General features: G+C 35.9%; 2 protein-coding genes across 2 annotated transcripts; both read right to left on the reverse strand.

Moving 5' to 3' along the window:
- Positions 1-1958: 1958 nt before the first annotated feature.
- LOC126614894 (uncharacterized) lies at positions 1959-3398 on the reverse strand. Its single transcript, XM_050282587.1, has one exon. It carries the CDS (start codon positions 2777-2779, stop codon positions 2345-2347), a length of 435 nt encoding a protein of 144 aa, XP_050138544.1. The 5' UTR covers positions 2780-3398; the 3' UTR covers positions 1959-2344.
- A 1564-nt stretch (positions 3399-4962) lies between these two features.
- On the reverse strand, positions 4963-10113 carry LOC126614893 (probable hexosyltransferase MUCI70). Its single transcript, XM_050282586.1, has 10 exons — positions 9960-10113; positions 9056-9852; positions 8382-8627; positions 7951-8164; positions 7711-7820; positions 7420-7619; positions 6648-6751; positions 6202-6389; positions 5860-6059; positions 4963-5370 (listed from the first exon to the last, which is right to left on the reverse strand). The coding sequence occupies exons 2-10, from the start codon at positions 9318-9320 to the stop codon at positions 5170-5172; spliced, it is 1728 nt and encodes a 575-aa protein (XP_050138543.1). The 5' UTR covers positions 9321-9852; positions 9960-10113; the 3' UTR covers positions 4963-5169.
- Positions 10114-12889: the final 2776 nt, after the last annotated feature.

The raw sequence follows: 12889 nt of genomic DNA on the forward strand, positions 1-12889 counted from the left end.
ATATTAAGATCACATGTTGTAACTCTATAACGTTTGAAGGTGTAAGTCTCAGTAATATTTAAGTATATACAAGTCAAATATGGTTGCATCTAACAGTAGACAGAACTACAGAAGCTCTTCTTCCTTGTATTATTCACCAACGTTCAAATATTACCATGTTGTATGTCTAAACCTAAAGTAAATGGTTTCCCTTCAAAACTGTTGAACATAGCCTTCAATTTATTATCTTAACCATCCGGATATTTCAAACACTGAAGCCCTCTGCACGAAGGCACTTGAGATGAGCATCGATCCATTTTGTGCAAGCATCTTGACCATGTTCTACAATGCATTCATCTCGCAGCTTCTTAGTATCCGGGCAAGCACAGCAGATCTTCTTCTTTGGCTTTGTGTCCAGAGCAGGAGTAGTGACTGCTGATCCTTGATTAGGCTGTGACCTTTGCAAAACCAAGGCAGAGGAAGTATTTTCTGCCGGCAGTCCACCCATTTCTCAAAGTTCTTCAAGACCTAACAGAAATATGCTACTAAAAAACAAGAAAGAAAACAAAGAACATCAGCTTCACTCAGAGCAGCCTCAATGATCAACATGTATTCATGAAGGATGGTATGCACCATATCATACCTAAACAGATTGAATGGAAGAGAGAGATATGGCGTCGTAATTTATAGAAAAACACCCCCTACAATACGTTAATCACGGATTAGCCTAATCACTAGACACTAGCTCGTGTAAAAGTGAGGAAATCAACCGAAAAGCAAAAACCCTAAACCCTACTTCTCCAAACGAGCACAAATCCACAGGATCCCAAAACAAAAAACCCAGATGAAGAAATAAAAATTTTCACCATAGTTCCGGATTTCAATCAAGATTCAAGACACGTCCTTTATCCAACACCCACTCGGGCATTTCTTCAAACATACGGTGGGCACTTTGTTACCACAAGCAAACTCCCGCATAAATACTACATATTCACCAAAAGCAGCAGAAACTATAAATATTAAATACAAAGGCAAAGCAGAAAACCCAGATGAAAAGTAAAGCAACCCATCTAATCAAACAACAACACAGCCATAACCACAGAGATTTTGGAACTTTACATACATAATTTATTGGATGGACAAGTAAATATGTCTCAGAAGGGTAACGAAATTGGTAACAGAAATGTATGAGAGAAGGAAGGAATTACTTACCGCTGAAAAGGAAGGAGGAGGAGAAGCTGAAAGGAAGAAGCTTTGCGTTTTCTGGAAGGCAGAAAGTGGGAGCAGAGAAAAGGTATTTGTTCTCTGAAGACGAAAGTGGCCGCTCAAAATTTCGAGGCTAAAACTGGGCCGCGTATGAGTCGAAGGGTCAACCCCTGTCTTGGGCTCTGTGGGCCTACAAAAAATATGCTGAAAACTTTCATTTCTTTTTCTTTTTAATTTTTTTTATGGCTTTTATCAAATTAACTCTTTCTTTTTTTTCTTTTTTTTATCAGACAAATTAACCTAACGTCAATATAAAATTGTAGCACAGACTGCCAAAACCATGTTACGAATGGTCTTCTAACTATATGTTGTACCTTCTTTACAAACTCTAAAAAATACAAACGTGAATTAACTTAATTGATCACGCACGCATTGTGTCGGAGGGTCAACTCTTGTGTTGGGCTTAGTGGGCCTACAAAATATATGCTGAAAACTTTCATTTCTTTTTCTTTTCTTTTTTTATTTATTTTTTTATAGCTTTTATCAAATTGACTCTTTCTTTTCTTCTTTTTTTTTCTTATCAAACAAATTAACCTAACGTCAATATAAAATTGTAGCACAAACTGCCAAAACCATGTTAAGAATGGCCTTCTAACTGTACGTTGTACTCTTTTTACGAATTCTGAAAAATATAAACGTGAATTACATTAATTTGTCACACATTGTTGTCCAACCAAGTGAAAGACATAAGTCGTAAAACCAAGTGAAAGATATAAGTAAATGCATTTCCCGTCATTTTATTCGATCTATAGTGTGAGGAAATTTACAAGAGGGGCACAACTGAATGTGCAAAATTGCAAATGAACAAGGGAGTTTGTAGAACATGTTCAAGATTAACAAGATCCAAACAACCTATAAACTAACCACAAGTGTGAAATCTAATCTTTGTTTTTCTTTATTTGCAATTCTTGGAGTTACCAGAATTCAACATCATTTGTTTTGTTAGACATGATGATTCCCATTTCCAACATCATATGACCAAGAAGCTGAGGAACGAAAACCACAATTCCATTTCCAACAAATGAAAAATGTGCAACCCTGAAATATAAGAAACTTCGGAGCACCATGGAATTTCAAGCAAGGCAACTGCAGTTCTTTGCTAATCATACTTCTCCCTCCATGAGTACACAAGAAGTAATGCCCACGAAAGCGCCAATGTGATGTCGCCGGCGACCTGTTTTGGCCAGTCTCCGGCTAGGTCTTGAAGGTCCCTTTCAAAGTAAACTCTCCAAATGGCCATAGAAATGTGAAGCAACACACAACCCTTGGCAAAGAAGCTCTGGAACTTGTTGTCCTTGACAAAAGCAACCATGAATAGAAGGAATCCAATGGCAAATAGGAGCAGACCGGAGAAGGAATCTGCGGTTCGGATCAAAAGCCGGTCGTGAGGTGTTGATCCTTGGAGCTTGCTTGCTGTATCATGGCCATGGATGAACACAGAGAATTCATAAGAGTAAAACATCATCAAAGCTCCACAAATCAAAGCAACAACAGAGTGGAGCATACATATTAGGAAAAACCCAGATAACCCCATAGCTCAAAATCTCAAGTAAAACCCTAGTCTTTCTTCTCTACATGTACGGATAAACTTCGAGACGTGGGCGTAGTCACATTAGCAAAAGAAGATGTGCTCTCCTATGTACCAAGTTTGAATCCCCTTATCCGTAGTTTAGAATATCGCTTGTATCATAGAACAAAACGAAATTCCATTTTATTCAACCATCCACAGTTTGCTCAATAAAAATCTCCGAAAAGATCACATATATATCAAAAACCCTAAACCCTGAAGTCTCACTTTACAAATCCCAGAAACCAGAGCAAGTAAACTAATCAGAAGCCAACCTTAATTAGCTTCCACTCTAAAACTCGAGAAACCCAGATGACAGATAGACCAACAGACCAAGATTTCAAGATTTTAAGGTTTGAAATAAAGAATCAAACCTCAAACAAGGAAAACCCCAACAAAACCCCAAACCTTATTTATCAATGTTTTTCACATGAATCAAATCCTTGTGGCTCTGATAGGAAATGAAATTGGAAAAAAGGGGGTTTTGCAGTTTTGACAAAGGGGAGAGAGGAAAGAGGAATGAATCTCGATTGAGATATTTCAGCAACTACAACATGCCGAACAGCTGATTGTCAGTGGAGGGATTTTTCTATTTGTGGTGAATTTTTATTTTATATTAATTGATTTGATTAGCTGTAGATATTTAAAGATGCTTTAAATGGAAAAGACTATACATTTAAACATAACGGAAAACTACATTTTTTTTATACTAAAAACGCAATCATGTTATTATTTATTTTACTCTTTATTTTGTTCTTATCGTTAAAACTCAAAGCTTTTAAAACATTTTCATTAGTTTTCGTTTTAAACATTGCTTTTGATTCCCTGTTCTGCAAAGCAATTGAAACATTTGTGGAGTCATGGAACCATTGGGGGTCTACATTATTTTTCTAATTTACTTTAGGCTAAATTTATTACATGGACAAAAAAAATACTATATTCAAGAAAATATTTTCTCACGTCCTTTTTTAAATTATGATTCGTCAAATTTAAAATCGTCTGAAGAAAAGAATAGTTACTTACTCAGCAAAATCTGTATAAGAAGTAGGACTTTGAAGGGACTTCCACTTCAAGTTGTGAATCTTTCAAACTTTTCCACATGGAATTAGGAAACCCGCTTCACACTGTGAGCTGGTGCTGACAGGATCTTCTGCATCTGCACATAAAACCAAAAAACAACTACAAATCTTCTGCACCAAAAGGCAAAGGCTTTTAGATGGATGGTTGTAAATCCATGTACAAGCAAGCTGTCCTGCTTTGTTCTCTCCTATACCAGCCCAATGACAGCAACTTTACTATATCTTAATGCATTGAGATTTACATAACATAGAAGAAATCACCATCAAATGAGACCACCACCTCACTTGCAGGCTACAGCTGTGGAAGTGGAACTGGAAGTGGAAGTCGAAGTGGCCTTCTTTTTTATTCAAAAGGCTTATCTTTGGACATTTGCTTATTATTAGGGATTGAATCATTGAATGCATCGAGTTAACTTATTTATATTTATGTCGTGTTCGTGTCAATCCACAGGTTGATTAGTAAACAAAATATATAAAAGCAATAATTTAATAATACAATATCTCATACTTTCAAAAAAAATTTGAGAAATTTTATGTTTAATCCTATTCACGTGTTTTATACTTTTATATTCATGCGAATTGCAAATCGTGTAACACGTCATGTCCGGAAATCGCCACTCTTGGTGTGTTGCTCAATCCCTCAAACTCATCTCCCACCTTGATTACAGCTCCTCTCCTTCCATCTTGCAAAAGCAAACCTCCTCGCATCTCGTCTCCCACCTTCAATGGCATGTGCATCAACAACCTCCATTTTCTCTGCACAATTTGCTTTCCTTGTATGTTTTAGCTTTCCCAGCCCTTCACATTAAGAGCTCAAACGATGAACGATTGATCGTTTTGTGTCAATACGAAAAAATGAACAAAATCAACGTTGGTAAGACAAACCGTAACACGTTGAAAAAGGATTCTGAAATGGGACGTCAAACAATATTTATCTGTCACTAGTTTTCTGGAGGAAGCACGAGGAACATGGCAAAAGATTATACACAGCTAAAAGGTCGTACCCAGTGCACAAGGCTCCCGCTTTACGCAGGGTCTGGGAGAGGTGAATGTCGGCTAGCCTTACCCCTATTTATGGAGAAAAAGGAACAAAAACTTGAATGATATCAACAATTCCAACACAAAAATTTGAGTTTCTTTTATCTGTCCTTTCCTATCCTGCACATATCTAACCAAATCTTCCTACCCCGCGACATATAATTTGTGACAAGGGGGGAGGAAGATTACATTTTTCCTATATTCAAAGATTTCTCAAGGGGAAAACAAGAAAAAGAAAAATTAGAATGTCTTGCTGTCTCTACTACCACCAGCAACCTTACGATGGCGCTTCTTATCTCCTCGAACACGCTTTTGAGAAATCTTCTTCCCGATTGGAGTCTTTACAGATGTGGTACCATGAGACAAAGATGGCGGACGACGAACAATAACCCTAGGAGGTGGGGGAGGAGGCATGTGCTCCAGTAACTCTCTGTGGTATGCCTGTACATTGCAATCACTATGAACATATAATAACATGTAAAGCTTATGCATTCAAAGGAAGAGAACGAAAAAGAGACAGGAGGACCTTATAGCATAGTTCGGCACATTGACATCCTATCCTAGTAAACTTTACCAGTTACCATTAGTTAATCTACTTTGACTAGTACCTTCGTGCTGAGGATAAGCTTTTACCTTCATATGCTATGAAGATGAAAAGAACCGTTCAAACAGCACACAATTTCTATTTGGGAAAAATGAGCCATTTTCCAAGTCATTCCCGGACTCTAAACAGAGCACCGTTAGCACAACAATGCATCTAAATCTCCAAGATTGCAAAACACAGATGCAAGCGTTGGTGGAACTAAATAAAAAGACCTAATCGCTCAACAGAACCCTGCGACTCTACAACATCCTGACAAACCTAAAATATTCCAAATAAACAAAACATGTTGAATGAAATACAGTAATTTTTCAAACCACAGATATTACCTGAATTACAAAATTCCGCCTTTCACAATCCAAAAACATATTAATGCTCCAATCAACTTTTCTCATGATTCTATCCCTCACTGTGGAGAAGCTTAACTGATCCCTGGAGGTAAATCGATCAACTTCGTTGAACCAATTGCAGGTAAATAAATTTGTGATGGGAATGTGTTCCTTTATTATAACACAACCTTCAGGAACATCTGCAGAAAGTCACAGAACAAAGCACCCATTCCAGATCAAAGAGAAAGATAATGCTACTACATGCAAACCGAAGCAGAAAAACATACACTGCCATATGTATGCATAAGCTTACATATGACAGCACGTGAATAAATGACCTACCACTGGTTATTGGAAACTTAGCCTCTGAATAAGGTTGCAAACCCTCCTTAATATAGAAGTCAATCTGCTCATTAATGGTGGAATTATCATACTTTCCAGCAGCTTTGTTAGCTTCAGCTTCTACAAACACATCATACCGTTTATAGTGCCTTGAAATTGCAAAGTTTGCATTCTGACGCCACAAGAACCTGTAACATTATTTAAGTACTCAAAAATCAAGGTTTATTTATGTAAAACTCAAAAACGAATGAATTTGCACAGCAGCATAAGAACTGGTTGCAATATCACATTGTTACATAAAGTGCATGCTGGATTAAAGAATCACAGTTAAAATTACTGATAATTAAGCAAACACCCGGTTGTTGTATGAGGCAGGGTAGTAATTTCAGATTCTCAACTATACTACTACAGGCGTGCACATGGCATTAGTCAGAAAAGAAGTGTACCTCTCAAGGACTTGAAAAGGATCCACCACGAGCCGAAGCTTTCCATCAATCCATATAGAATATCTGACATTGGGGAAAATCCTATGCAATAGAAGCTTCGGAATCTGCCACAAAAACATTAAGTGTCAATAACATCTAAAAACTTCCCCAACCCCTTTTAATCCAGATGGAGTAAATTCTGGATAGCACGCCACTATTTATTAATTTAAATTAAAAGCACCACCTGATATAATAGATTGACAATAACTTTTCCTAAAATCCATACACTGCATAAAGGGAACACCAAAACCAAGGTTAGGAGTGCCAATTTGACAACAGACCAAACTCCAGTTGCAAAGCCCAACATCTACAGGTTAAAGGTTCAACTACAACTTGGCAAGCAGCACTTGGAACATAACCAAGACCAGAAGTTGAATGTGAGCTGGATGCTGCAGCCAGATCGGTCAAAAATATTTTTCTTTTAAAAGGGCCAGGCCGGTTTGGTATAGGAATTATGCTCAAATTATACCAATCTCTGTATGATATCAGCATCCTCATACATGCTTGTCTATGTGTGTTTCTTTGCAATGCTTCTATCAATTCCCATGAATCATATAAACTAATCTTAAAAATACCAAATCTCCTATCTATAAATGCAGCATGGAAGAAACAAAACATTTAAAAGCACCAGTAAATCCTTGAAACCAAAAATAAATTTTAAATAACAACTGATCCAAGCTACATTGTGGGATGTGGCCAAAAGGATGAACCAAATCAATCAAAACAAACTGACCTTTCCATTACGCCTTGCATCACTGTAAGGAACGTTGCGGACAACAATAATTCTCCACAACCCTATCCTCTTACTGTCTCCCAGGACACTATAATTCTTCATATAAGCTTCTGTCTCTTCATCAATAAACAAGTAGAATGGAACATTTTTCCTTGAAAACTCACTGATGTTCTTTGGCTGTTGTATTATGTCATAGTTTCCTGTCAAGGATACAGATGCAACCATGAGAAAAAGTAAACCATATGCATACGGTTAAGCAAACATCCCACGATTTCTTAAGCTCAGATTTACCAAAGACAGCTGATGCAACAATGACATCATGGTACATCTCCAACTCCATAAGGTCAGCTTCATCAACATCAAATCCAGACCGGTGACCAGGTTTGCTTGCGTTCACAAATCTGAAAAGCACCAAGAGAACACAAGTAAGGGTCAATGCAATCATCGATAGAAGAACAAACTGAAAAGGATCACAAAATCATTAATTAATAAAAAGCAACAAGGCAAAACAAATGATGAGAGTAAACATACCCACAGTGGACCATCATGGATTCTTTTATATCATAAGAGTCATTTCTCTGCTTTAGAGTTGGAAATCCACCAAATTCAGAACCCCTATGTGGTTCAACTCTAGTAGGATTTTCATCATAAACATATGTCAAATTATGTAGGACAGGTGATTCTGAGGGGTAGCTTGGCATACTAGCTATAGCCTGCTCCACAGGTAGATAGCATACTGGGCATGCTGAAAGAAATTGAACAATAAATTCAATGGTTCAGCAACAGGATATGCATCACCTCAGAACGTTTGTGATAACTTCTCAAGTTCATGTAAAGATGTTAAACCATATTGAATATCATGGTATATTACTGAAAGAATAGGCGACCGAAAAAATCACTGAAAGAATGTGTAACCCATAAAAAAAAACACTGAAAGAATAAAGAAAAATACAAAAACTTACGGCGTGGTCCATAGCGTTTTCGATCAGTTGGAGGAGGAGGCGGGGGAAATGCAAAATTTTCACAGTGGTGAGGCAATAGAGGGGCATTTCCACGAACAGCAAATGGTTGAGTAAGGGAATGGGGAGAAGGAAGTTTAATGTCATGTCTGTCTTCCACGTCTTCAAAAGTTACGGAACTACTTGACATCTCCTCGCGATAAGGTATTACGTTTTCACTATGTTGAGTCATAATGACATTAGTGCTTTCTGGTCCATCATCATAAAAAAAAAAAATGCATTATCTTACTTAAAAGAATTGTAGAGAACAATAAATGAATTTGTACAGAAAATGGGAAAACATTCTACAAAATCAGAATTCGTTCCGACATCAACAAGCAAGGCTCAAACATACTAGCTCCAATTATGAAGAAATAGATACAGCTAGGTAAACTCAATTGAGTGATATTTCTTACAATATATCAAGGTGTAAACAATAATCATGTTTGTTCCATACTTTCAATCACAGCCAATATCAAGACAGCTTCTGATTATGCAAAATAATACTAAGCTCAGACAATCGGTTACTTGTAAAGTTTCAACTGGTATAAACTCATGCATGTACTCTTACGAATTCCTGTTTTAAAAATGAATACATTACTGTGGATTTAAAAGCAGCAGGGATAAAGAAAACAAACCTCTATTTACAGTGAAGGAATTGAATACGAAAACCAAAAGAGCAAGGACAACCAAAAGAAGCATTGTGACTCGCTTTCGACCCAAGAATCTACAGACAAAGGGCAAAACTCTTTCCTTCTCCCTTGAACCGGAAAGAAGCAACTTTGAAGACTTGCGGGTAAGAATAGGTGTTGGCTGATTATGTGAAAGACCATTCTGTATCGGTTGTTGTTGTAGTAGTGATCCATAACTCCCTGTACGTAGACCGAATGACCCTCCAGTCATTGTACCTTCAAATCCACAAATTCTTTAAGTATTATTTCCTTCTCCTTCGACTAGAGCCTCTCATTCAGGAAACCCAGATTCTTTTTCCAAAGTCCGAAACTTGAAAAACGCTATGCAGAAACAGACTTAACTTCTTACACTTCCAAATTCACATCAACAAACCCACAATTCTTTTGCAAAGATATCATCGAAAACACCGCCCCCACCTCGAAATCATACTTCAAATCACCAGAAAATCCTCAATGAATTACACTTCGAAGCTGCAAATCCAAATATGCATTGAAAATCTCCAACTGAATCTCCAAAACACAAAGAACCGAAAGGATCCCGAAAATCAACACGCACTTAAACAACTCCAAATATAATTAATTGCCTACGATCTGAAACACCAATGCGCTCGAATACACTGAACCAAAAGCACACAAACCACATTCTATGCAAAACCCACTTCCTAAAAGCACTTTTCCTTCCAATCAACCAAACATGCAGTCCAATCCCCAATCCAACCAGAAACCCCCAAATCAAATTACCACTGCAAATTGCAAACAAACCCAAAACCAAAAACTGACCTGGATCAATGCCAGCACAAAATTGAATTCCGAGTAGAGTTTTAATTACAAAAAGCTTCCAATTACGTACCTCTATCGGAAAAAGCGCTCCAAATTCGAACTCAATTAAAAAGGTTTGTAGGGGTTATCCACATCAAGATGTCTCTGTCTCTAGGGTTTCGGTGGCGAATATTTTGGGGATTACCATCCGCGCTGTACCGCTGTTGTCTCATTAATATTTTCTTTTATTACTCTTATTATTTATTAGAAACATTTATTTTTGTGTGTAATTATGGAATTTGGACCCAAATTATAACCCATTAATATTAAATCCTCTTATTTTCTAACATGGAAGTTATTAAGATTCCAATTTCCAACCATCACTTCATTGCTTTTTGGAAACATTATAATGTTCTTGAACAACCATTATGGTCAATTGGTAAAGCACTAATCAAATTTCCAACTTTTAAAATGTTACCCAACAAATAAAAAGGTTAAAAATGAGCTGAAATATCTTTAACTTTTTCGAGTTCGAAATTAGTCATATATTTGGAGTTGTGGGGTACTTCAGATTTTGGCAAAAAAATTGTTTCCAGACAAAAAATAAAATTTTAAATGAACTCAGGTCGCAAAAGGTTTATAGGTCAACAAAATTTAGAATTTTTATCTCTATATTCGAGGTTCTAGGTTAATTTTCCTTTCTCACACTTTTCTTTTGTTTGTTAAATGGATAATAAAAATAATATATTTTCTTTGATGAGTTTGAGCTCGGAAGTTAACCATGAGAGGAGAAATACTACTAAGATGAACGCAAATATAATTGATTTTTAAATAATAAGTCATACGAGAGTTAACTGAGTTAGTAAAAGAGATTACAAAAATATATTTAGGAAAAATAATTAAAGAGTTCAATCATTTCTAATGTAATAGAAATATGATTTTTGTGAGAGAAATATGTTAGGGCAAAAGAAATTTAGAGGGTAAGATTGGACAATTTGAAGTAAACTTGAGAGTTGGCACCAAGCTATGAGCTATCTTGAAAACACTTGTATTACTGAACTACAAGTCACATGTATTACGACTCCCTAAATTAGAGAGTATGATTGGAATAGAAATTGTTTAGAGCTCCTAAAATAGCTTCTTAGCCGTTTTGGCTAAAATTTAACTAAAAAATAGAGAAAATGATTAAACATGCTCCTTTTGCAAAAAAAAATGATAAATAAAGTAATGAAAACAATTACGGGTTAAACTAGCTACTCAATGTAGTGTGCATTTCCACTTGTACGCCAGTTTGAACGCCCCTACAACTTTAAGAGAAAAAGTCAAAGAAAAATTAGAAGTCCCTTGACTAATCAAAATTAATTCTGTAAGTCATTAAAAACTCACTTTCAGTCGTCCACCATTTTTTTGGTGCCATTGCCATCAACTTGATGGTGAATCGACTTTATAGGTTCCTCATTGGAAACTGACTTATCCACCCTGTAGACTTGTAGTTGTTGGTACTTGTCACTACCATCAACTTGAAGAAAATCCCCAATGGTGATCTAACCAAATCATACAACATTTGAACACTTTAAAATATGACAAATTTATTTATTTATTCATTTTTTGCATGATTCAATTAAAGTTTTGACATACCTTTAACTTCTGAAAATTCATAGGTCATAACATATATGCTCTAACCAATGAAACTTCGTTTCATACCTTAAGCTTCTTAAAATTCATAGGTCATAACATATATGATCTAACCAATAAAACTCTGTTATGGTATTGTTTGGGACTCGCTACAATTTCTTATTAATTTTTCATTTTCTCATCAAAAAATTTAATAAAATAAATGATTTATTTGACTCAATAAATGGTATGGCTGCTTTTCTAACTTAAGTGTTAAAAATTACATGGGAAAATTATAAATAATCATACAAATTATTTATTATAAAACGATCATCAATACAAGTTAGGGATTTGGCTACAATTCTTACATGTAATTAATATAATTATCATCTCGACGTTCAGGTGGTGATTATACTAAGTACTGGTTTGGTACTGAGGTGCTTTTATAAAAAGTGGGTATCTAAAAAAGCTGAGCTCAAAAAAGTGTTTGGTAAACACTTCAGCTTATTTTCACAGTTTTTGGTTAAAAGAGCTGAAAATATGAAGCAGCAAAAATGAGCTTATTCTCACAGCACAGCAAAAACAATTTTTTTTCAAAGCACAGCAATACCAAATCAGCCCTAAATACATGTATTCACATCACATAAGTTATATATATGACTGTCAAATGGTGATTGTATTTAGGGCTGGTTTCGTATTGCTATGCTTTGAAAAAAAACAGTTTCTGCTGTGCTGTGAGAATAAATAGCTATGAAATAAAGCAGCAGAGTATTTGGTAAACTTTTTTGTAAAAGTGCTTTTGAAAAAAAAAAGTTGTATTATAGTATTTGATAAACTTTTATGTAAAACAAATGTGAAAAAAAAGCTGGTTTTTCAAAGCTGGGTTTTGCAACTTTGTGTTTTTGGCTTTTTTTCACCCAAAACTGTGAAAAAAAAGCTGAAGTTGAATGTTTACCAAACATAAAAAAGTTGGGAGTTTTTTTTTATAGCCACTTTTTTCATAATCACCTCAGTATCAAACAAAGGCTTAATACATGTAAGTATTATAGTCAAACAAACTAGATGAACTTAAACTCGAGTTGAGGAAAGTGATCGACACTTTGACTTTGAAAAGAATTACGCATCACACTAGTGTTAATAGTTATTGACACTCATCTCCCATAATACGAAGCATTGCAATTTCACAAGGCTCCTTTGAACCGGAATGTGCAGAAACTCACTGACATAACAAATAAATTTTACAGTAGACTATTCTATTTATAGAAGCAGAAGAGGCCTACGATGTCCGCGGGTTCAAGGTATAATCCAAGTCTGGTTCGAGCCCTTCATGTATGAAGTTGGAAGCCAAACAACAATTGAAAGTTGCAGTGCTTTGAATAGTTGAATATAACTTTCAAGAGGCAAACC

This window comes from Malus sylvestris, chromosome 3, assembly GCF_916048215.2.
Source record: "Malus sylvestris chromosome 3, drMalSylv7.2, whole genome shotgun sequence".
NCBI classification, from domain to species: Eukaryota; Viridiplantae; Streptophyta; class Magnoliopsida; order Rosales; family Rosaceae; genus Malus; species Malus sylvestris.

What these genes read in the sequence shown, in the direction of transcription:
- LOC126614894 (XM_050282587.1), bottom strand. Translation starts at nt 2,779, where the DNA reads ATGGGGTTATCTGGGTTTTTCCTAATATGTATGCTCCACTCTGTTGTT.
- LOC126614893 (XM_050282586.1), bottom strand. Translation starts at nt 9,320, where the DNA reads ATGACTGGAGGGTCATTCGGTCTACGTACAGGGAGTTATGGATCACTA. An exon ending in TTCCTTCACTGTAAATAGAG is followed by an intron (nt 8,628 to 9,055) that starts GTTTGTTTTCTT and finishes ATGATGGACCAG; the next exon opens with AAAGCACTAATGTCATTATG. An exon ending in TCCATGATGGTCCACTGTGG is followed by an intron (nt 7,821 to 7,950) that starts GTATGTTTACTC and finishes GGTGCTTTTCAG; the next exon opens with ATTTGTGAACGCAAGCAAAC.